At 44.4% G+C, this 23,583-nt stretch overlaps 1 protein-coding gene across 21 annotated transcripts in view; it reads left to right on the top strand.

Moving 5' to 3' along the window:
* Positions 1 to 23,583, top strand: part of sm (heterogeneous nuclear ribonucleoprotein L) — a 443,801-nt gene that overhangs the window by 61,347 nt on the left and 358,871 nt on the right. For 3 of the 21 annotated variants that reach the window (XM_071664648.1, XM_071664642.1, XM_071664640.1), the window contains exon 1: positions 2,387 to 2,546. The exons of 12 other annotated variants lie outside the window; for them this stretch is intronic. In XM_071664648.1, the coding sequence (XP_071520749.1) occupies positions 2,541 to 2,546 (6 nt within the window). In that variant the 5' untranslated portion in view covers positions 2,387 to 2,540. Of the gene's footprint in view, positions 1 to 2,353; positions 2,547 to 23,583 lie in introns of those variants that run through there. 6 more of the 21 variants (XM_071664633.1, XM_071664641.1, XM_071664631.1 and 3 more) reach the window with 6 other exon arrangements.

Raw genomic sequence — 23,583 nt, 5'->3', positions numbered from 1 at the left:
TAACGCGGGAAATGGCGAATAGTTTGAAAAAAAAAATATATATATATATATATATATATATATATATATATATATATATATATATATGAGAGAGAGAGAGAGAGAGAGAGAGAGAGAGAGGTCTATCACGGTATGTTTTCTTCAGCAGAGACTTGTTAATCCGATGGATAGCACCGTTTTTTTTTCCTTTCCATTTTTAGCTTTTTTAGGTCATTAATAAAACGACATACTCATATTGCTTCTGTGAGTTCGCAGAATTACATTTGTAATATCCTGGGAGGGATACATATTACGTGCGCCCTCGAAAGTCTACTCATGAGTTTTTCTTCGTGACCCAAACTGCGTTATATAATGTTTTTCAAAGAACAGTGGTGGGTTAATCATTCACTTTTATCCATTGCCGTGGTTTGCTTCCTGGTTTGACTTTGTTGATGCCGTGAGAAAAAATAGCATCGATTTGTTTTGCTGTATCGTACGGTCGCTATCTCCCCCATCAAGATATCTTTGCTGCCGGGAATAATGCTTTGTTCGATATATTTCTCCGGTGATCTTTGTATTCACCGTGTCTATATTGTCCCATAGTATTTGTCTCCTTTGATACCGGTAAGATTGTAGAAGGTTAGAGGGAGAAAAGTGCCTTTGTAACTTTTTTTTATATATAGAATAGTTTTGTGGATACTGAGTGATTTTTTGAATACCGTGAAGTGGCGATACTCGATGTTCCTTCATTTTGTATGTGCTCTTTGTCATAAGCTGTCGGTGACCAGGATTTTTCCCTCACGGGTGTATCACGTGCATTTATGTTATTGGGAGACGTAACAACTGAAGACCAGGATGTTTGCGTGGTGCAACAGTTAAACTGGCAACGAGAGCAGGAATAATAAGTACACGACATGTACGCGGGTATCCCCTTGGTTGTGTGTGATCAGTCTTGCTTGATCCCATTCTTTTCAGTCACCCCGCCTTCCTCCCCCTTCTCAGTGTACCCAGCATGGACGTGTATGTTGCGAGGTCTGGCGTGCGGTTGGGGTAGGGAGGAGGGTGGCTATAGGGATATGGGGGGGACGTCCACCCACCGTGGAGAGCCGGAGGAGGAGCTGGTGGGGTAGCAACCGTCTCGTAGAAAGGTTTCGAGACGTATTTCTTACGCTTTTTGGGAATCAGTCTTATTACTAATTGTGGCCTAAGAAATGTGTTAGCTATTAAACTTTGTATGGTGTGTGTGTGTGTTGGTGGTGGTGGTAATATAGATAGATGGGAAGTGTTAGCGATATCAAGCTCTGTCTGTAGCCGGCTTGCTGGTACCTTCCCCCCCTTACCCCACTCCCTCCCCCCATACCTCACTCCACCCGCAGGGCTTGCCATACAAGTAGGTAGCTTTTCAATTTGTCAAAAGGGGAGTCACATCGGGGGGGAGGGAGGGTGTCACAGAATGATTTGTGAATCGCCTTGTTTTCTCCCACATGATGGTGAAAACCTCAGTTCATTAAGATGAAGTAGCTAGGAACCCCACACCCCCCCGCAGTACCGCAATGGACGGGTAGTGAATGTCAACGGTCGGTCTCGACTCTCTCGGTGGTTGCCGGCTGGCTGGCTGCTGGCCACACGTTCGAGTTTCCAAGGTCTTCGTTTTTGAGGCTCAGCAGCAACGCCGGTTACCGTCTTAAGCCATTTCCACCGAGATATTTCCGCATGAACGCAGACGATGGTTTAGAACCCGTACCCTATTAATATAAGTAACATTAAGAGCTTGCAAAGACCGTTGGTGTGCTAACGCCGAAGGGTATCAAAGGCAGGAACGTATATGCAGTCCACTTCGCATGTTCTATCTACTAGGTGAAAGAACCTAGAACAACAGGAAACGCGTACGACTCCCATGTGACGAAACCCATCCCGGGACTACGTTGTGTCCAGGCTTTCATGACTTGCAGCCTCGTTTTAGTGACACGCCTCGCGATGTAGAACTTAATTCGGCTTTTATTTTCCAGCTGTCTTTGTGTAACGACATTCGCTCCTGCGTGGTGGCGTCGGCCACGTAAAAAGCACTGTTGTGTGCGTCAGTTTTCGCAAGGAGAGGTCCTGAGGGTCTGCGATTTCGGGGCGGTGAACTGGACCGGACGACGGGAGGTGCTAGCCACAGTTTTGTTAGCCTTTATTTTCGCGCGCGCCCTTTATCTTGCCATCCCTGTGATTGAAGAGCGATTCAACTTTTATTTTTTGCGTAATTAGCCATGGGAATTATGGTCTTAATTACTATTCAAATGAAGATATAGATTAGGATTATTAGAAACATTTTTATGGCCTGACTTAATAATCCTGCACGCGAGCGTCAAGGAGGGGGGCGGGTTGGCAGTTAGCTTGTTTTTACAGTTGATAGAGTCACTCCGGCAGCAAAACTCGGCTGGTTTTGAATATACAGCGACCGACGACGGCATTGTTGGTAACTTTACTGTTGTGCATGGCAGCTTCTCCTTGCGGGAGTGATACTGAAAGGAGGGAAAAGGTTGAGAGGCTATCCGTAACAAGTTTCTTCGCTGATAATGGAGGTAATGTTGGTGATCGGGAGTGCAGGGAGTTGGCGTGGCATACCGACCCCGTTTAAGTGCATTTTTGATGTCATTTTGTCAACAGATGATGTGATTTGAGATTATTTCTTGTTGTGTAATTGATTCCCGAGCAGTGGTTTAAGGCCGGGGCCTCTTTTGCAAGGCATATATGGGTAAAGGGCCAAGCCATTGTAGTAGTGGCGGGAGAAGTAAGGGTGGAGCGTCCCAGCTTGTGGGGCTTGGCCGGCAACGCCCTGCGCTCGGCTGCCCACGTGCCCACATGCTCTCATTTTCAACTTTCTTTCAAACGTGGCTTTGTTAGTCGTACTCGCTTGTTACCTACCTGTAGCAGACATCATTTAAGGTTGATAGCGTGTTGTGGTTACCGCGTCCACGCCGCAATGACTCACAGACAGCTGTTAACGTAAAAACACCATGTGCGTCCTGACGGACGCCATGTTTGATTACGTCACTTCAACCCGCTGGTGAGGCAGATACGAGAATTACTTGTACTATGCCTTAGGTGATAGCTCAGTTGCTACACTGAGAAATGATTAGTATAATTTGTCAGAACAAGGCAAGGTTTGACTGCGCCAGTCTTAATACTGTCGTAACGTGGCTTTGAATAATAAGCTTAGTAGCCAGAGAGCCATAAGATATCAGAACATCGTCTTGCGTATTCCGGACTGTTTATTTTGTAGAATTGTATTTAGTTTTCATCTCTAACGTAAAGTTCCATCTTGTAACTCTTCATGCTTTGTATTGATATATTTAGAGAACTTGTGCCTTAAAGCTTCTACATCAAGAGAGCAGTTTCTCCCCGCTTTGTCAAATATTCCTTCTCAAGAGTTTTGAAGCGTGACGAAACTCCTCGAATTGTGAACGTATAGATTTTTTTTTTTATTGTGGTTGTTGGTTTTGGCTGCCATTGCCTAACTGTATACTTAGCGCGGGATATACAACCATCTTATGCGAGAGTTGGTCTTTTATCGAAAAGGACTAAACGTATCGTGTTTGAGGTTTGGATTAGTTTTGAATGTAGTCAGTGTATGGATAATTGATGGACAAATTGATGAAATAGGCATTGCATTTTGAATAGTGTCCCGTTTGAAATACCACTACGAATTCCTTTAGTTACTGTGAATGTGTTGTGAAAGTTTTAGGCTCTTAATAATAGATCTCGAAGGTTAATTAGTATCAGGATTTTCCTTAATTCCCAATATGTATTCCATATGCATATGATTGTTAAATATTTTTACTTATGGAATTTAAAGTAAGATGTTTGACCATTACATCGTTAATATTACAAATTGGGCAAATCTAGGTTTAAAGCTTAGGTCATGTTTATCAGAGAGCATTGTGGGTTCTGAATGCCTACATAAGATCACCTCGCCATCGCTAAATTTGTTTCAAGTCATCGTTTTTTTTTTTTTTCCGTCACGGAATTAATTACTTGGTTGTTTCCTGCTGTACTCTTTCAATGCACCAGCTGTTTGTTTTCAAGTAGGATGACCAAAACTGGACACAGTATTCAAGATAGGGATGCAGCCAGTATTTCTTTAGCTTATTTGACTTCAGTAGTATTTCTTTTAGTTTCTTTCACTTAAACTAAAATGCCCTTCTTATCAGTCTTAGAATTTTGCTTGCCTGTTATACTACAGTTGTGCTCTGATTGCTTGCCTTTTTTTTTTTCCACATTCTCCTTTCGCATTTGTACAGAATTTGTATGATAGGTAGCCTTCTTGGTTTTACTACCAGTGTGTAAAGTTCTGCCCCTTTTTGAAATTAGATAGATTTGCAACTTGAGCCCAGCCCAACAGATTTGGCTTCCATATGTAGATGTGCAGTTATCTGTTGTGGCTTTATTTTTCATTATACAATCATGTGGAAGTTTTGTTTTAACGCAATCCAGTATCGTTGGTAAATGTCATATATGAGAAAGAGGAACCGTCCCCTAGACAGATGCTTGCGGCACACCACTTTTGAATCAAGCCAGTCTTGAGACTTGGCCTTAGTAGATTGATTGACCTGTATATGGCCAGTCACCAAATTTTATTTCTGCTCAGTACAGCTCCGTCTGTACTATGTGACGGAACTTTGATGTCGCACACGTACGTTATGAATTTATTTCTAAATATACGTTATGAATTGCTTTCTGAAAACCGAGTTCATCAGCCACTGTCCTTTCTTCACGGATATTGATTGTATCTATTGAAATCATCCAGATTTGTCAGACCTGGATTATTTAGTCAAAGACCATGTTGAGAACCTGTAAGTGGTGATTCTAAAAATTGTGTACATAATAGTATTTTGAGTGATGGCTAACAATTTTTTTTTTTATCCGTCTTTTCTTCTTGTGTTAGGAACAGACTAAGAAATTGCGTACAGTCTGTTGCTTTCATATGTCATGCATCAAAAACCATAACCTACTATCCACAACAGGGTCACACACACCTTGCCACTGTACTGACAAAACAAACAAACAAAACAAAAGGAAAGTTTTGCTCTGGCTGTTGTCTTTTCATCGAAACTCTCAATTTTCTGTAAATAATGGAGCAGTAGACTGGGTAATGACTCACTTCTCTGAAATTCTTTAGGGTTTCTTTTGCTATCTTCAAGAACGTAGTATGTTCCTTACACTGACAGTTAATGTGATGTAAAAGTTTTTATTTTTTTTCAGTATTTTTTTTTTGTGCATGCATTTTGATTTCCATATGTGCTGTCTTCGTGGACCACAGGCAGCTCTGTTCATTGTTTTCGTATTTTTGGCTTTAGTTTTGGAAAATGACTTTATGCATGTTTGCCCTACGACTCAAAATGTCTTTACCTGTACTGAAGCTTTTCCAGTCTTATGTCCCCTATTGTTTTACCGTGACGTCGTCCCGTTTTTTTTTTTCTTTTATCCTGTCAAGAGTAAAGCCGAGATCATGAAAATTTGTAGGTTTTAAAATCTGTTGTTTTAACGCAACTTTCATGTTGACTAGCATAACAAGCAGGGTTGAATGTTTTCTGAAGAGTGATTTGTCGATGATTTGATATTCCAGAATTTTCAGGATCCTTAAGTACAGGTAGAATTAGTCGTGTGTCACGCCAGAAGTCTTAAGTTTCTTAAGTGAATTGTATTTGTGCATTATTGAGCAAAGTTAGGTACAGCCCATCCATGCTCGGAGATGCAGGAATGGGATTGTGCCTATCTAGATACTGGTATATTAAAATCTCTTATAATTGATTTATGTTCTGTACAAATTTTTACTAAATGGTCATAAATATCTTTTGTTTACCTCTGGTGTGCGTCTTGGGGACCTGTAAACGGATGCCATTGTTCTACAAAGCTTATATTAGCCAACTTCGGGTTAAGAGTTTATATTATGTGCAGCCATGACATGCCTACTTTAACTCAGTTCACTAATGTTGTATAGTGTACCCTGATATTACGTATTAGGCGGGGAAATAAGATTTTATTAGGATTCAGAGATACCAGTCGTGTGACTAGTTATTTTTTTTCCTCTGATAATTTGAGCCCTGCATGCAGTTCCATATCCCAATGAATGGGAATTTTATGCGAGAAATATGTATAGAAGCGAGGAGCCTGCGGAATGCGTCATTTTACCCAAAGCACACACATGTATCGTGACAGAGAAAGCCACCAAAATAGCCAGCTCTTGCGAAACAAGAAGCGGTCATTTCTTAAACACTGGACTTAGTTCTTTGCAGTTGCACTAGATCCTTCCCTCCCTAACCAGCCACCAACTCTAAATACGTATGGATCCCTCCTCCCCAAACAGAACATGTACATATTGTAAAGTAATGATGTTGAGTAGCAATAAGCAACTACATCTCCACCCCACTCATGAACTCCACTATCTGAAACAGCCCCCCCTCTCCTTCCCAGGAACATACGAATTGCCCTTTTTCATCTGGGATTTTGGACACCACACCTCGTCAGTAGTACATATTTTCATCACATAGAAAGTCTTTTAATGTTCAGGGTACAACTTCCATATTGGAAACCCTTAGGACTCCCCAGTTGTCCTGAGCTCATGCTGACACCACATGAGAAGTCAAGCCTTGGAATAGGCTGTATTATTTTCAGCAGAGTAAAGGAGTGCAGCCTTGTGAAGGACCGTCTGCCCCTCAGAAACATACCTTACCCTCCACCTGCTCGGAGTGCAGCCTCATAGTTGCAGGAGCCCCATAAAAGGGGCACTGGGGTTGCCTGCAACATATACTTTTAAATTCCTGTCCCATGACCCTCTGGAAGCAGGCAACATCCACATGCTAGGACTTACAGGGCAAGAACTGTGGTGTTATGTATGGGTAGAATGCAGGGCAGTATAGATGATGTAGTCTCGCATTTTATTGCTCGAGTAGTGTCATGGTCGTGTTGTTTTGGTACCTGTGCATGTGAGAGGACTTTCACACAGAGAGTGAAGAGCGTGGGGCTTGTACTGGTTGGTAGTCAGCTGTGAAGATGGCTTGTCAAATGCTTAATCTGCTTTTTACTAGTACTGTACCGGAAGGGGTTTATGGTGGGTGTAAGTCATCCAGGATGTGTTGTGTAATGGGTTAGTGGAGTGTGATACTAGGAAGATTGCTTGTATTGCTGTGTCATTTGAGTGAGAGACTCTCGGTTCTTCTGGGTAAATGTTGTGAATGAGTTTTAAAGAGTCTGGCTTCTGGGGTCATATTGGTTAGGAAAATATGAGGAAGGAGAGTTGGTTGGTCTGGAGGATTTTTAGGAAGGGTACTCCGTTGGCGGGTTTCCAGGTGTTTGAAATTTTGTTGTGTAAACAGATTGTGTGTGTGTGATCGGGTCGAAGTGTTTATTCGAAAGGTTATATCGACGTGGCCGGATGCACGTTAAGCCCTTTGTTTTGGTTGAGGTTTGACCGTCAAGAGGGAGTGAAAGTGGTACGAGCAGTGGTTTTTGAGTGGATTTTATTTGTTCTTATAATTTCGTTGTGTACATGTTTGTGTGGTTTGCTTGTTGGCTTTATTTTTACCTTGTTTCAATATGTTTTTGTAGTGTGTAAGATGTTGGTTTGGGTTTCAAGTTTATTTGTTTAGAGGTGGTATGATGTGAGAGGTGTGGATTACCTTTGCCTCCATGAGTGGGCTATTGGTTGTTTGATTCATGGTGGTAAGGAAGGAGGGTTAGTTTATTTTTTCTGTTATTGATGTGTTAATGGTGTTTTTTTGAGAACTTAGATTTTTTTTTCTGTTGATGATGAGCTGTCTTTCGTGAGCATGTTTGTTATTTTGAAGATGTTTACAGTATATTTGGGAAGAAGTTTGGGTTACGTAGTTCTGTGTGGTATGCATTTTTTTTTTCTTTTGCCAGTTTGGTAGGCGTTGTAAGTGGAGTGTGAGACGATGTGGTTTAAGAATAGAAAATTTTGGAGCTTGGGTTGTGTACTTTTGGAATCATGGCCAATCTGCTTTATTATAATTAGTGCACTGTGTTTGTGTGCGTGCGTGCTTAATTACCTGTTTGTATAGGTAAGGGATGGAGTTTTGTTTTTGCTGGATCCTCTCATCTCTTGACCATTCTCCATTTCACACTTTTTTATGCATTCACATTTACTATCTTTGCTTATTCCATTCATCTTCCGCTCGTACACCGTAAATTGACTTATTTTTTAGGTTGGTTAATTTATTGGATGTCCTTTGGTTCTGTTTCTGAATTTCTCGTAGAACTGTTACCTTTGTACATCATAAACATGTTTTACAGAAATAAAGGTTATAATTAGTCACCCCCACTGTTTTGTCTTCTGCTATGGGCATATTTTTAAGTCTTCAAGCCTTTCCTTATATAATTCACTTTCAATTCTAAATTCATTCGAGTTGCTCTTTTCTGGGTATTTTTTCTTAGCTCTTTGTGTTTCTTTCATGTGCGTCGACCAAACTTAAGAAGCATACTCCGAGTTCTTGACCATATTTAGGATGTGAACAGCTCGCTTAACATTTCTTTATTCATGACATTTAATGCAGTGCTAGTGTTTGCCAGCGAAATATTCTCTTAAAGTTAGGAGTCTTTAGTGATAGGTTAGGGATGATGTCGACTCTATTTTTGTCACAGTCACAGTTTCCTACTGGTTATTTACTAATAGATTCTGATTATATCAAGGTCCTCCTCTGCAGTGACCCTTCCTCACTACTGTACATTTTCTCCGGTTGAACTCCATCGGCCATGGAGCCTAGGAGTCTGCCAAAGGTCTTGTGTTGTACGTTGGCGCACTCTTTTCTCCCCCTCCTCGCTTCCCACGTGACGTGTACATCATCTGCGAACATTATCAGGTGGGAGTCCCACACTTTATGGCGAGTCGTTCTCATAGATCATGAATAGTGATGGTCCCAGAACAGAACCCAGCGGCACTCGGCTGATCACCTCCACCCGCATCAAGAAGGCTCCTCTGACGTACTTCCTTTGTTCCCCTACCACGCTGATAGTCATCTGTCCGTTGGGGGGGAGAGGCTTCTCCCTTGTATATATATATTGCCAGGTGTAACAAATGCTTTGTCTTATAACCCATTTATGCTTTTCTGGAACTGACTCGTGAGGTCCCGTATCTTGAACATTCTCGTGTGTGTGTGTTGTGTGTGTGTGTGTGTGTGTGTGTGTGTGTGTGTGTGTGTGTGTGTGTGAGTGAGTGAGTGAGGTTTGGTTAGGGCCAACTATCAGGATTGTAAAGTGGCGTGACGAAAGTCTGCTTAGTGTATTGCAGATGATGTGTGTGTGTGTGTGTGTGTGTGTGTGTGTGTGCGCGCGCGCGCGCGCCCGTAAGGCAAATTTAATTTAGCAGCTGGAGGTGGGGGGTAGGGGTTAGGTTGGCTGGTTACATAGGTTTATATTCAGAGACTGTAGTTGGGTAATGTATTAATATATATTTATTTAGATTATATAACTCCAGGACCACTGTCATGGGCCCGATGCAGTTTCCAGGCTGAACTAGAATCAGTACCGGGGAAATTATATATATATATATATATATATATATATATATATATATATATATATATATATATAATCATGTAACATACAAACCTCCAACAGCCAGGATCGAACCCGGGACCCCTGTGCCACAGGCGGGAATGCAACCGCCCATTGCCTAACGGTAGCATTCCCGCCTGTGGCACAGGGGTCCCGAGTTCGATCCTGGCTGTTGGAGGTTTGTATGTTCTATGAAGGTGCGCGTTGTTATGCACTTTGTTCATATATATATATATATATATATATATATATATATATATATATATATATATATATATATCTTTTCTTTCATACTATTCGCCATTTCCCGCGATAGCGAGGTAGCGTTAAGAACAGAGGACTGGGTCTTTGAGGGAATATCCTCACCTGGCCCTCTTCACTGTTCCTTCTTTTGGAAAAAAAAAAAGAAAAAAAAAAAAAGAGAGGGGAGGATTTCCAGCCTCCCGCTCCCTTCCCTTTTAGTCGCCTTCTACGACACGCAGGGAATACGTGGGAAGTATTCTTTCTCCCCTATCCCCTATATATATATATATATATATATATATATATATATATATATATATATATATATATATATATTATTTTTTTTTTTATACTTTGTCGCTGTCTCCCGCGTCTGCGAGGTAGCGCAAGGAAACAGACGAAAGAAATGGCCCAACCCCCCCCCCCCATACACATGTACATACACATGTCCACACACGTGTATACATACCTACACAGCTTTCCATGGTCCACCCCAGACGCCTCACATGCCCTGATTCACTCCACTGACAGCACGTCAACCCCTGTATACCACATCGCTCCAATTCACTCTATTCCTTGCCCTCCTTACACCCTCCTGCATGTTCAGGCCCCGATCACACAAAATCTTTTTCACTCCATCTTTCCACCTCCAATTTGGTCTCCCTCTTCTCCTCGTTCCCTCCACCTCCGACACATATATCCTCTTGGTCAATCTTTCCTCACTCATTCTCTCCATGTGCCCAAACCATTTCAAAACACCCTCTTCTGCTCTCTCAACCACGCTCTTTTTATTTCCACACATCTCTCTTACCCTTACGTTACTTACTCGATCAAACCACCTCACACCACACATTGTCCTCAAACATCTCATTTCCAGCACATCCATCCTCCTGCGCACAACTCTATCCATAGCCCACGCCTCGCAACCATACAACATTGTTGGAACCACTATTCCTTCAAACATACCCATTTTTGCTTTCCGAGATAATGTTCTCGACTTCCACACATTTTTCAAGGCTCCCAAAATTTTCGCCCCCTCCCCCACCCTATGATCCACTTCCGCTTCCATGGTTCCATCCGCTGACAGATCCACTCCCAGATATCTAAAACACTTCACTTCCTCCAGTTTTTCTCCATTCAAACTTACCTCCCAATTGACTTGACCCTCAACCCTACTGTACCTAATAACCTTGCTCTTATTCACATTTACTCTTAACTTTCTTCTTCCACACACTTTACCAAACTCAGTCACCAGCTTCTGCAGTTTCTCACATGAATCAGCCACCAGCGCTGTATCATCAGCGAACAACAACTGACTCACTTCCCAGGCTCTCTCATCCCCAACAGACTTCATACTTGCCCCTCTTTCCAGGACTCTTGCATTCACCTCCCTAACAACCCCATCCATAAACAGATTAAACAACCATGGAGACATCACACACCCCTGCCGCAAACCTACATTCACTGAGAACCAATCACTTTCCTCTCTTCCTACACGTACACATGCCTTACATCCTCGATAAAAACTTTTCACTGCTTCTAACAACTTGCCTCCCACACCATATATTCTTATTATTATTATTATTATTATTATTATTGAGGCCATCCCTTCTCTGCTACTGATTGTTATGCAACCCAGAGACTACAGAAGCCCTTTAGGGAAGGGGTCCTGGGGTTATGTAATCAATGACAGCTAATGTGAATAGACACACACACAACAGCACTACACTGTATGACCTGTGGCCCCGCCCGGTGGACTTGGCTGGTTTTCCGAGCGCTGCCAAAGCCCAGGAGAAGACGAAGGGACTCCTAGGGGCAGGAAACGTGTTCCTACCTATCTACCTACCTCCCTTCCTGCCCCGCGAGCTCCACTGTAGGTTTCCCATTACACGCAGCAAGCTCTCTTTATGTTCACTGGGCGGGACCATAGGTCATACAGTGACTCCTGGTGGCACCCAGGGTGTCTGTCCCAGGCTCTTGCAGCCCAGGGCCTCGCCAATGGTATCACAGAGAAAATGGATCAACGTAATTTGGCTCGTCGGCCTCTATGGAGAGAGTACGTAAATACTACGAGACCCTGTGTTGGGATGCAGGTTTGAATTCATATCGGCAGTGGTTGTGTGAGACTAGATTAAAATTGCTATGTTCGGCCATCATCGCAGAATGCCCAATGACTCGAAAATCATAAACAAGAAAAATGCCTTCTTTGATCGTTTATCAACCAGTGTTTTATGTCCGTGGACACTGACTGAGCTCTGACTTCATTGCATTATGCCTGACTAGTTAAAGTGGATGTGAAAAACGAGGCCGTTTTTCGTAGGTTGCTGGCGCTGCCTCGCTGAACTGGGAAACGGAGGACAAGCATAAAACGTCAGTGTCGGATCATGGGTGGCCAAGAGCAAATGCGGCAATTTCTTCGTAAGACTGTTAAAATCGTTAACGAAGTAAACATCGAAACCCAGTGTATTTATGTTTATATTACACTATGTAAACATACGAGAATGTAGAGTTATGACCACGCACTTTCAAAGAACATGAAATGACCTCCTGACAGAAAATCTCGATTCCCCACTGTTTGGGTGGGAGTTGGCAACGTTACAAACTACGCCATGAAGCACACACGGAAAAGAAATGTTTATATATATATATATATATATATATATATATATATATATATATATATATATGAATGTATTAGAAATGCCAGAGGACAATGTGGTGTGAGGGTTGATCGAATAAGAGATGATAGGGTACGAAAGAGGTGTGGTTGTTAGATTAGTATTTATGAGAGCAGAAGAGGGTGTGCTGCCACGGTCTGAGCATATGGAGAAGAGGACAATGTATGCATGCCGGAAGTGGAGGGAGCGAGGGAATGGGGAAAACCATCGAAGTGGAAGTGAAAGATGATTCTAAGTGTTCGTGGCCCTGACCATGCAGGATGACGTTAGACGTGCAAAGGCTAGTGCAAAAGCTTTAAAGTGGAGTGGTGTGATATACAGGGGGCGACATGCTGTGTCAATGGGCTGAACCAGGGTAGATGACATTGTCTAGATTCAGCCGACTGACGGTGTCTCATTGTATACCTCTTGCTTCCAATTCGTAGTATCCCGTGCATGCCTCGCACCCTCCTGATTGTTCAGGCCCCGATAACTCGAAAGCGTCTTTCAGTCCGTCTTTCCAACTCATTCTCGGTCATCCCACCCCACCTTCCATGTTCCTACTTTTACATTCTCTCCCTTTTTTTTCTCCCATTATTTGTGCAAACCATTGTAACAGACCTCTCCGGATTGCTCTCGGCCATACTTTTACTGCCACACCACTCTCGCCTTCGTATTTCTTAATCGACCATCCTCATACATTGTTCTCAATCATTTATACAGCAATTTGTACAGCAGCTTTAGGACTAACACACCACCAGACATTTCCATCATTTCCCTCACACACTGACCTCTCCCTTCTTCCAAACTCTCCTTAACGTACCTATGATGACCGTATCCTCTCTCTCCACACGCACCTTGGACCTTAGACCCCCTCCCCTCACCCAAGCTGTTGTTCACATGATCAAGTCCCTCTTAGTTTCACCTGCTGCCACGTCCCGTCCTATGTCTGTATGAAACACCCCACATAATGCAGGTTCCTTCCCTTCAAACTCGCATTTAAACTCAACATTTTCCAGCCAAGCGTCATTACCTTACTTTTATTTGCATTAACTCGTCTCTCTCCCGTCACACGCACTCCCAAACTCGAGACATTAGCCTCTGCAGTTTCTCACCGTGAGTTTTTTCACCAGAGCTGTGTCATCTGCAAACAGCAGCAGGCTCAAATTCCAGGCACCCTCAGCTGACTGAAGACCTTCCCCTGCCCCTCTCTACAAAACCCTCTCATTTACCTTCTTACCACCTTATCCATAAACAGTGCAAGCAGCTTTGGTGACATGACACCCCCTTGATGCAGACCCGCCTTCACCTGAACCCACACACTCCTCGTTTCCTACTTATGCACTCGCCTTATTGAAAACTCATCGTTTTAGTAGCTTTCCTTGCACACCATATCTCCGTAGCACCTTCCACAAAGCCTATCCATTAACCCTATCTTGTGCTTTTTCCAAATCCATGAATGTCGCATGCACATCCTTCCTTATTGTCTGGGTGTTACTCGTACACATTCTTCTTAACTCCTGGTCCACACGTTTTCTCCCACATTTGAATACGGGTTTCTTTCCCATTCTCATGATGTCTGCATGCCACCACTAACACCTCAAGCACCACTCCCCGTTACTGTTACTAACGTGTGTAGTGCTCGACACACATTATACCACCGTAATTCGAAGTTTGGTTCTTTTTAACTCCTGTCTCTATACGTTGGGACTGTACAAGCATTTCGCCAGTCCTCCAGCATCTTGAAAATGCAGACTAACCAGTGAACAAAAGAGTCGCCCACTTTTTTTTTTTTTTTTTTTTTTTTTGAGAGACTCCTTTGCAATATCATCCACAACTGTTCGCCATACTTCGTCTTATGCAAGGCAATCACCTACTTTCCTCTCTTCGCCGACACATTTGCTTGAAGCCCTGTTTTGCGTGATTCCACGTGCCACACACACACCACATCTGCCACCCAAGCATGTAACACTTCCACCTCTCTTCTTACGTATTTCTTCTGTACCAGTTATTAATCCCTAAAGTTTGCCAGTCTTCTCTCACCCTCTCCTTCATTTCCCTATTGATCAGCCCCTGCAACTTCCTCTCACTTTCTCTTCTCCACCTCCCAGTCACTCTCTCTCCTTCCTTGCAGCTAAGGCCCATAGTCCTATCTTTTCTCTTGCAGCTTTCTCTCGCCTCCCAATACCCTTTCCCCCCCCTTTACACACACACCACGCACATGCTAGCACTGATTCTCTTAAGTACTGTCCATTCCTCGCACACTTCCTAGTTTCGTTTACTCTCACCTTTTGCCATTCTTAACCCCCATCTCTCCTTACTCTTGCCTTTTTCAGCCTCACGCACTTTCACCTTCCCGGCCCACATCATTTCCTCTTCGTAAAGCCTCTATAAACTTGAACCTCGCCACCACCAAGAGGTCATCAGACATTCCACCAGCTGTCCCTCTTAGTACATCAACATGCAAGTCTTTCCTTAGCGTGCTTATCGATTAGTACTGGATTAATTGATCCCTGCTCACCATTAGACCCACTCACCAGCCTTATACTTATGCATGATTAAACATTTTCCAAACCAATGCGTTTTCAGCACACCGCTTGACATGCTGTTAACCATTTTCGTTAATGGTTTGGTACCTCATCCCCTCTCCCCCCTTAATTGCCACGCCACACACGCTCTTTCAAATCACCCATCACAAATACTCCATCCCTTGCATTAGAAATACTGACACACTCGTTCTGCTCCTCTCTAAACACTTTTACTTACTTCCTCACACTTCTCGCTACCAGGCTCATAAGCATTGTCACGCTACTCCACATTCATTTTCACCCACATCAGCGCATTTCCACAACTCCGTATGTAACCCCAAGTGCCACCCCCGTACTTTGTTCTCGCCTTCGCAGCACTAACTCCCTAGACATAGGACATTGCCAGCCCATTCTTCCCTCGAGCTTTTAGCTTCACTCATAGCCAAGAACATCCAGGTTGTTCATCTGAATCGTACATCCCATCTCTCTCCCCATTGTCTTCATCGTGATCATATCCACAAACATTATTCAGACTCACCCAGCCTGAGCCTTCGAGGAGGAATAGCAGTCTTCCTTTGGCCTCTTGTTCTGTTCTGAGAAATTGAAGTCTCGAAGGATGAGAGGAAGAAGGGTTCAGAGCTCCGTTTACGCCCCGTGGTAGTCACCTTCCGTGACGCATGGGGGATACAAGGGTAGTAGTCTGTATCCCCTCGTCCTCAGGAACACAACTGTATATTTATTGCTAGGAAAAACTCACAGTATCCCCTCGTCTTGAGGAACACAACTATGTATTTGTAGCCTGGAAAAACTCACATAGTTTAATGCTGATTTGATAAGAACAGATATGAGGAGGAGGAGGAGTTAAGACGTAGCATACAGTAACCAGTTCATAAGGGAAGTGATCTCTCCCCGAGACACAGGTTAGGATAATGATATTGTCACGCATCGTGGGATACGGGAAGTCGTCTTTTGTTATTTTCCTCGACGCGCACTAATTGTTGTGGGAATAGGTTTTGTATTGCGTTTTTTTTTTTTTTCCCTTATGGAGGGTGTGTCGTTATTTAATGCGTCGTATATTTGCACAAGTTTCAGTTACAAATCCTTTTTCTCGCTAACATTCAAGTTTCCAGGAATGTCCTTGGACGTTGGATGTGTTCAATGAATTATTTGAGCGAGCTCTGAAATAAAACGCCCAGTGATGTTTACATGTGCGACTTGCCGACTCTGAGACGAAGTTGGGGCGCGCACTCCAGACGAGCGTCTGGTACACTGAAGGTATAGTAGTAACCCAATGGTATTGCCCCGTTCCTGTGTGGGGCAATAGATAAACGTCTGGTACACTTAACGTATAGTAGTAACCAAATGGTATTGCCCCGTCCTGTGTGGGGCAATAGATGAGCGTCTGGTACACTTAACGTATAGTAGTAACCCAATGGTATTGCCCCGTCCTGTGTGGGGCAATAGATGAGCGTCTGGTACACCGAACGTACAGTAGTAACCCGATAGTATTGCCCCGGTCCTGTGTGGGGCAATAGATGAACGTCTGGTACACTTAACGTAAAATAGTAACCCGATGGTATTGCCCCGGCCCTGTGTGAGGGCAATAGATGAACGTCTGGTACACTGAACGTATAGTAGTAACCCGATGGTATTGCCCCATCCTGTGTGAGGGCAATAGATGAGCGTCTGGTACACCGAACGTACAGTAGTAACCCGGTGGTATTGCCCCGTCCTGTGTGGGGGCAATAGATGAACGTCTGGTACACTGGACGTGTAGTAGTAACCCGATGGTATTGCCCCGTCCTGTGTGGGGGCAGTAGGTAAGTCCGGTTGCATTATACTCCGCGTAAAATCTCTCTTGATACATGTAGAGTATTTTCCAAGTTTCCTGCCGGTCTGAACTACTGTGGTGATGGCATGATTAAAATGTCAGGCATGAAGAGTCTGTCTGCACTGGCTATAGAAAATGCAGTCTTGCTTATGAACTTTGACCTTTAGTCTTCCCCCCCGGAAAAATAATACCGTCCAGATGATATTCTCGTTTTTATTACTTTTATTTTTAGTCCTTTGAAGGTAATATGGATTGTGAATTTATGGATCTTGGAAACTGGTAGTTTATATCAGTTTCTTATATCATGAGTGTGTTTTTTGTTTATATTATCAGTTTTATATAAGTTTATATTATCAGTTTTTTATATCAATTGTTATATTGTTTTATATCAGTTTATATTATCAGTGTTTTATATCAACTTGTTAAAATATTGGTTTGTACCAGTTTGTTATATCAGTGTTTTATATCAGTTTGTTATATTAGTGTTTTATATCAATTTATTTTATCAGTGTTTTATAGGAACTTGTTAGAATATTGGTTTGTACCAGTTTGTTATATTATCAGTTTTATGTCATGTTATATTATTAGTGTTTTATATCAGTTTGTTATATTAATGTTTTATATCAGTTTATGATATTATCAGTGTCGGTTAACACGTGCAGAAATGATTCTTGGAGGGCAAGACCCGAGTGTGAATTTCTGACCCTTTTGAATATAAGTCTTAGGAAGACTGCTTTTCTTACCTTGCGCCAGTCTCACTACACCAGTAGGTAGGTGGGTGTGCAGGCGGGTAGGTAGGTAAGTACGAGGCAAGTACATGGTTTAATTATACATTTGACAAGACAGATGGTAGGGGCGGGGTCGGTGGGCGGCCCTCACGAACGGATGGAGTTTTATTTAATTCTGGGATCTTGTCGTGCTGGTGTTGACGACGCTTGTTTTGAAGGATTTCGCCATGGGCGCAATTTGAAGGTGAAGTGTGTGTGTGTGTATGTAATCCATGACACAATCCAGACATTAGACCGGTGGCTGGACATCTATTATATAGCGTAGTGAGAGAGAGAGAGAGAGAGAGAGAGAGAGAGAGAGAGAGAGAGAGAGAGAGAGAGAGAGAGAGAGAGCATTGACCATGTTCTGTTGGGTAGAGTAACCCAGAGTAACACCACCCCTTACGTAGTTGATAAAGAAGGTGCAGGGGGTGGGGGATGCCTTATGGTGGCTGCCGGCTTCTGTCACAAGGAGTGATTTAATGTTCTAGATGGTTTCAACAACTTGCCAGCCACACTTGTGTATTATTGCTGTGATCTTCTGGCCTAAGTCTCGCGTGGAGGTAACTGAGCGCGGGAATCTTTAGTAGTTCCTCCCCCTCCCGTGTGTGGGTGGCTCCGGAGCCTCGTCGTTTTGAGCCGACCACACCGACCTATGGTGCGCTCGACGTTAGGGAACCAGATGTAAGTTCGCATTAATAAGGAACTTGATCTTATGACGTGGGTTGGATAGGAATTGACACAGGTGAGGGAGACTTAAGAGTTGTAGCGCAATGATGAGGATCGACCTGTCTATCCTGGGCATCGGTTCGTATCTTGTGTTATCTATACGGCCAGTCCAGTTGTTCCTCATTCGTTGGGTCGGTCCACAAGTGGTTGCCTGGCGTAGTAAGTTTGGTGTCATGTGTATTAAGATACACATGCACGCGCCACCGGACTCAGCTTGCTGATGATCACGCCGCTGGTGGAGTCACCTGTGCTGAGGTTGTATGAACGGGTAAGGGGCCTCACCATCCAGAGGAGCCCAACACTTCCCCGATATTAGATGTAGCGCAGTCTTGAAAGCTGTTGGAGCGTTGGAGGCCCTTATACAGCGGGTCATGGGTTACTGATGATTGCCCCATGGCATATTTCTTTGAAAGTGTTCTGGTGTTCCCCAGGACCTTTCTAAAGGCTCCTGCAGCCCTGGGTTGCGCAAATTCCAAGAGCAGGGAGGTGTAGACTCCTTTGGGGCGGGAATTTTTTTTTGACGAGGCTGTCTGTACTCCCTCATTGATGAAGCCTCGTCAAGGATAAATGTCTACTGGCGATGTAACCTTTAGCAGGCGTAGTCCGGTAACACCCGGTCTTCGGGTTATATATATATATATAGCGTGTCATGTGTGTGCGCGCTTATGTATATATACATATTTACACAACCCATAGAGCTGGGACACTTGTGACCTTGGAAGTTTCTAGTGGGGAAAGAGGATGTGGCATGTTGTGGCCAGAGATCGTACTGGTTGTAAATTGTGGCAGTTCAGTGTAGAGTCCTTGGGGGGCCTTACTGCCTTGTACTCAGGTACAGGTACGGTGCATCGTCTGGTATACAACAGGGTTATTGTCCGTGGCACTTGTGTCGTAGGGTTCAGCTTGAGCTGCTCAACCGTGCCAGCTTATCTTGTTTCATGATTTACCATCACCAGGGCATAGCGGGAGGGCGCAGAGTGGCAATACGTTGTGGGTTTCTTCCTCGTTTTTTTTTTTTTTTTGGCGGGGCAGGAGACTTGAATTTATAGTCGAGGGCATTACATGCTGGCGCGATACGGTGGGTCACGGTAGATTGGTGAATGATGTCGGTTTTTGGGGAGGCGACTTTGGGGCCGTGTGTGTGTGTGTGTGTGTGTGTGTGGAGGGGGGGAGTCATTAGTTGTGGTGCGTGTCTGGGGATGTATTGCACCACCAGCACAGTCACCTACCACTCGTCTCGGCCTACACAGGATTTATGGCCGTGTCTCAATATCTCTTGTTGCTGCTAGTGTTACTTTCCCTCCCATTACCTCATCCCAGAAGAGCCAGTACGGTCTGGTGTGTCACTTTCACCGTGGACAGAACAGTACCCGTACGACCACACCCACTATGTACGTATGGACGGACCACTGGAACCACTACGTGTGTGTGTGTGTGTGTGGACGGACCATCGCACTCGCTACGTGTGTGTGTGGACGGACCATCGCACTCGCTACGTGTGTGTGTGTGGACGGACCATTGCGCCCACTATATTTGTGTGGACGGACCACCGCAACGACTACGTGTGTGTGTGGACGGACCATCGCACCCACTACGTGTATGAGGACGGACCACCACACTCCCTACATACAATGTGGACGAACCACCACCACCACAACGCCAATCACAACACAAAGCTGTCGCCAACAAAACGCCCGAGCCCCGCACTCGTCCTCAACCTACCCTCCTTGCTTACTTTACCCCCCCTCCCCCCCACATACACGCACACGTACGTACGTACGCACGCACGCTCGTGTCTCTTTTTCCTTCCTCGTAATATGATACTTCCTTGCACACCCACCGCTGACCCCCTTTTTTTCTCTCTCTCCCAGAATAGATACATAATCATTAAAGTCACACGCTGGCTTCCTACGTCCGTTGTTGTGGTGTTATATATATATATATATATATATATATATATATATATATATATATATATATATATATATATATATCACAACGGAGTCACTGTTCGTGAGTCCGTCCTTGCCGTTATGACGTGTTGGGGCGCCAGGGGTTCGTGGGACAGGGTATTATGTTTTAGGGTCAAGGTGTGTGTGTGTGTGGAATATTGATTTTGCCGTCGGTGTGGTAAAGGGTTATTTGTCTCGGAAGGTCGACGGTGGCAGAGGTGTTCTGTAGTGGGGGAGATATAATCATCCGTAATCTTAAAGGAGTGCGGAGGAGCGCTCCGTCCTCGGAAGAGTGCAGGGGCTGTGGGGGTGACCACACCTGGTCTCTGTCGTATGATGTTCCGCGGCATCCGAAGATGCCATGGATACGGCCAGAGGGAGCTGGTGTCATCAGGCGCCCAGAACTGTTCATCGCTGATTGTTGTACGAGTATCAACAGGCGTTTGGACCGCCTGATAATGGATCTACAAGACGTACCAACACACACACACACACACACACACACACACACACACACACACACACCTGCTCGAAAATGATTAGACACTGCAGTTTGTTCGTGGTCAGAGATGCGAATGGAGTCGATTACCATTGGACGTGAAGGGAGTGGTAAAATGGAACCCTCCTGGTCCTTACTGGGCGAGCAGCAGCAGCAGCAGCTACACCACCAACATTTGGAATGGCTGTGCAGTCAGGGGGTCGTATTTGCATTTAATAACTTAACCTGTACGTTAAGCGCACTTAGCTTCCCCAGACTTTGCATACATGTATATTCAGGACTCATAGTTGCAGTAGATTGAACATATAATGTGTATTAGATTGCACTTCATGCAAGGGTCCGGTCCCTCCCACACCCCTCCCGAAGCATTTCCGAACTACAGTTTTTAAGTGTTCCACCTTGTGAGACGTAGCCGCATTAATTATAAGGCGCGATATTCCCTCCTCTGTTTACCTAGCTAATTGGGCTCATTCAAGCTGTGGAAAAAGTTGCCTACGGACATTAATTAGACGTGTGGGGGGAAGCCGGGGTTTGAGGAGGGGGGGGGGGGGATATTTGTTTACTCTAGCTTGTAAATTGGTCTTGCATGATTGTGTTGACGATTCTTAAAAAAAGAGTTGGATGGCTGGCGTTCTTCGTGTAAAAGTGAAGCCAAGTCGTCCAGTGAATGGACAAGGACAAAAGGGGGGGGACCTCATCTATTTCAGAATGGTGGCCTGAATTCACGTTTTCTTGTCGTGGTTTTGATTGATCTGCTTGCTTCTGTTTTTGATGGTTTTTACTCCACGAGTTTCGACAGTTGTAGCATATTTTCTCAACAGTAGTACTGCATTTAAATTATTATCATGTGGACGTTGAAGTCGCACCGTTTCAGCATCTCTCACAGTCAATGGCTTCAGATTTTTAAACTTGGTATCACCAGCTTCATGGAAAGTCGTGGGCGGGGGAGGGAGTTTTGCATGAATTCGGACGAGGTGTGTGTGTGTGTGTGTGTGTGTGTGTGTGTGTGTGAGGCAGCTGTGTGAGGTACAGATGGCCCAGTCTCGGTCCAGGTGCTCCCTCTCAAGGTTCTCTCTTGCATGCTCACACATCACTACTGTGTAGGTAGGCGGGTTGGTAGGTATGTAGGTAGGCAGGTAGGTAGATATGTATGTAGGTATGTAAGTAGGTAGGTATGTAGGTAGGCGGGTATGTAGGTAGGTAAGTAGGTAGGTATGTAGGGAGGCGGGTAGTAGATATGTAGGTAGGGTAGGTAGATATGTAAGTAGGTAGGTAGATATGTAAGCAGGTAGGTATGTTGGTAGGCGGGTAGGTAGGTATGTATGTAAGTAGCTGGGTAGGAAGGTAGGTAGCGCGGGCAGTGTTGCTAATGTAAAATTTCACGCTGGCCCAGCATAAGCGAAGGTCAGCCCTGCCGCCTTGAACGCAGCGTTGCCAGTATAATGGCCCGGCATTTGACATGACCCTTTAAAGGATAGGTCGAAGGTTACGGCTTACGACTCTGTGCCATCATGGTGGAAGCATCTCGGGCGAGAAGATAGTGTTACCCCACAGCGTCTCCCTCAGGGTAAGGGCATGACTGCTTTTTTTGCCTGTTTCCTCCCTTGCCCTGTGGGATGATGAAAGGGCCTTAGAGGGACGAGTCAAGAGGAATGATTTACTCGGGAAGTTCGTTACCAGTTTGTTAGGTGTCATGTGTATGGTTTAAGGTGGAAGAAACGTGCTTTCGCCAAAGGGATCTCTCTCTCTCTCTCTCTCTCTCTCTCTCTCTCTCCCTGCAGTCTGATAAAGCCCCTCTCTCCACCTCCTCCCCGTTAGTGTCTCAGTGCGAGAACTTATAGCAAGATAAGCTTTCAGGGTTGGGGTGGGTTGGGGGAGGGAGTAGGGAAGGAGGTGGATGAGTTGTAAAGTGTTAACGGTATATTCGCTCTTGTGTGTTTTCCACCGTCGTATTTTTTTGTGTGTTATCAATTTAAAGGGAGTGACAGTCAGTTGTGGCGATTCATCTGGATTCTTGAGGTCTTTCTTCTCTCGATAGCCGAGACAAGTGAGAGAGAGAGAGAGAGAGAGAGAGAGAGAGAGAGAGAGAGAGAGAGAGAGAGAGAGAGAGAGAGAGAGAGAGAGAGAGAGAGAGGCAGGCAAGACTTTTAGTGTGGGAGTACCTGGGAATTGGTGTGTATTTGTCGTCGTAAATCACGTTGGCGGAGAGAGAGAGTAAGTCCTTGTGTTCTACACCCGCTGCTTGTCCCTCCTCCCTCCTCATCTGTTTCATGGATGGACTGCATCTTCCACTTTTTCTAGCGTTCAGTTCCTCTTGAGGTGTATTATTAGGGTTCCTTCCACCAACCACGTTAGATTAAGAAGTGATACGTTTATATCGGGAAGGTCGGGGGGTGGAACTTGAAGGCAACGTTATTTGTTTGCTTGTGTTACTGGTAGTAATTCCATTTTACAACGTTTAAAAAAGAATTGCGGGGGGGGTCGGGAGAACTGATTTTGTTGTGAAGAGTAAAGCTGTGGCAGAACCTCGCGTGTTTTCTGGCCTTGTGTTATGCCACATTGTGTCTGTGAACGTCGGGTCCTACAGGGTTGGATTTGTTCCGTATGAGATGAGGGGTCTTGGTAGGGCTTTATTTTAAAAGGCATTGCGATGATTATTAATGGTAAAGTGGAACGATCCCGATCGTTAATGGTAAAGTGGAACGATCCTTGTGTAAGTTGAAGCTAGAGAGTCTGTGATTACTCGTGTACATGGTACTATACCCAAGTTACAGTAGGTTCGTCTCGTACAGTTTGGTAATCGTGTTTTGAAGGGAGGTGCTTGTGAGTGGTCCAGTCGA

The sequence above is a fragment of the Panulirus ornatus genome, chromosome 9, assembly GCF_036320965.1.
Source record: "Panulirus ornatus isolate Po-2019 chromosome 9, ASM3632096v1, whole genome shotgun sequence".
NCBI classification, from domain to species: Eukaryota; Metazoa; Arthropoda; class Malacostraca; order Decapoda; family Palinuridae; genus Panulirus; species Panulirus ornatus.
This window is presented reverse-complemented; position numbering and strand designations above follow the sequence as displayed.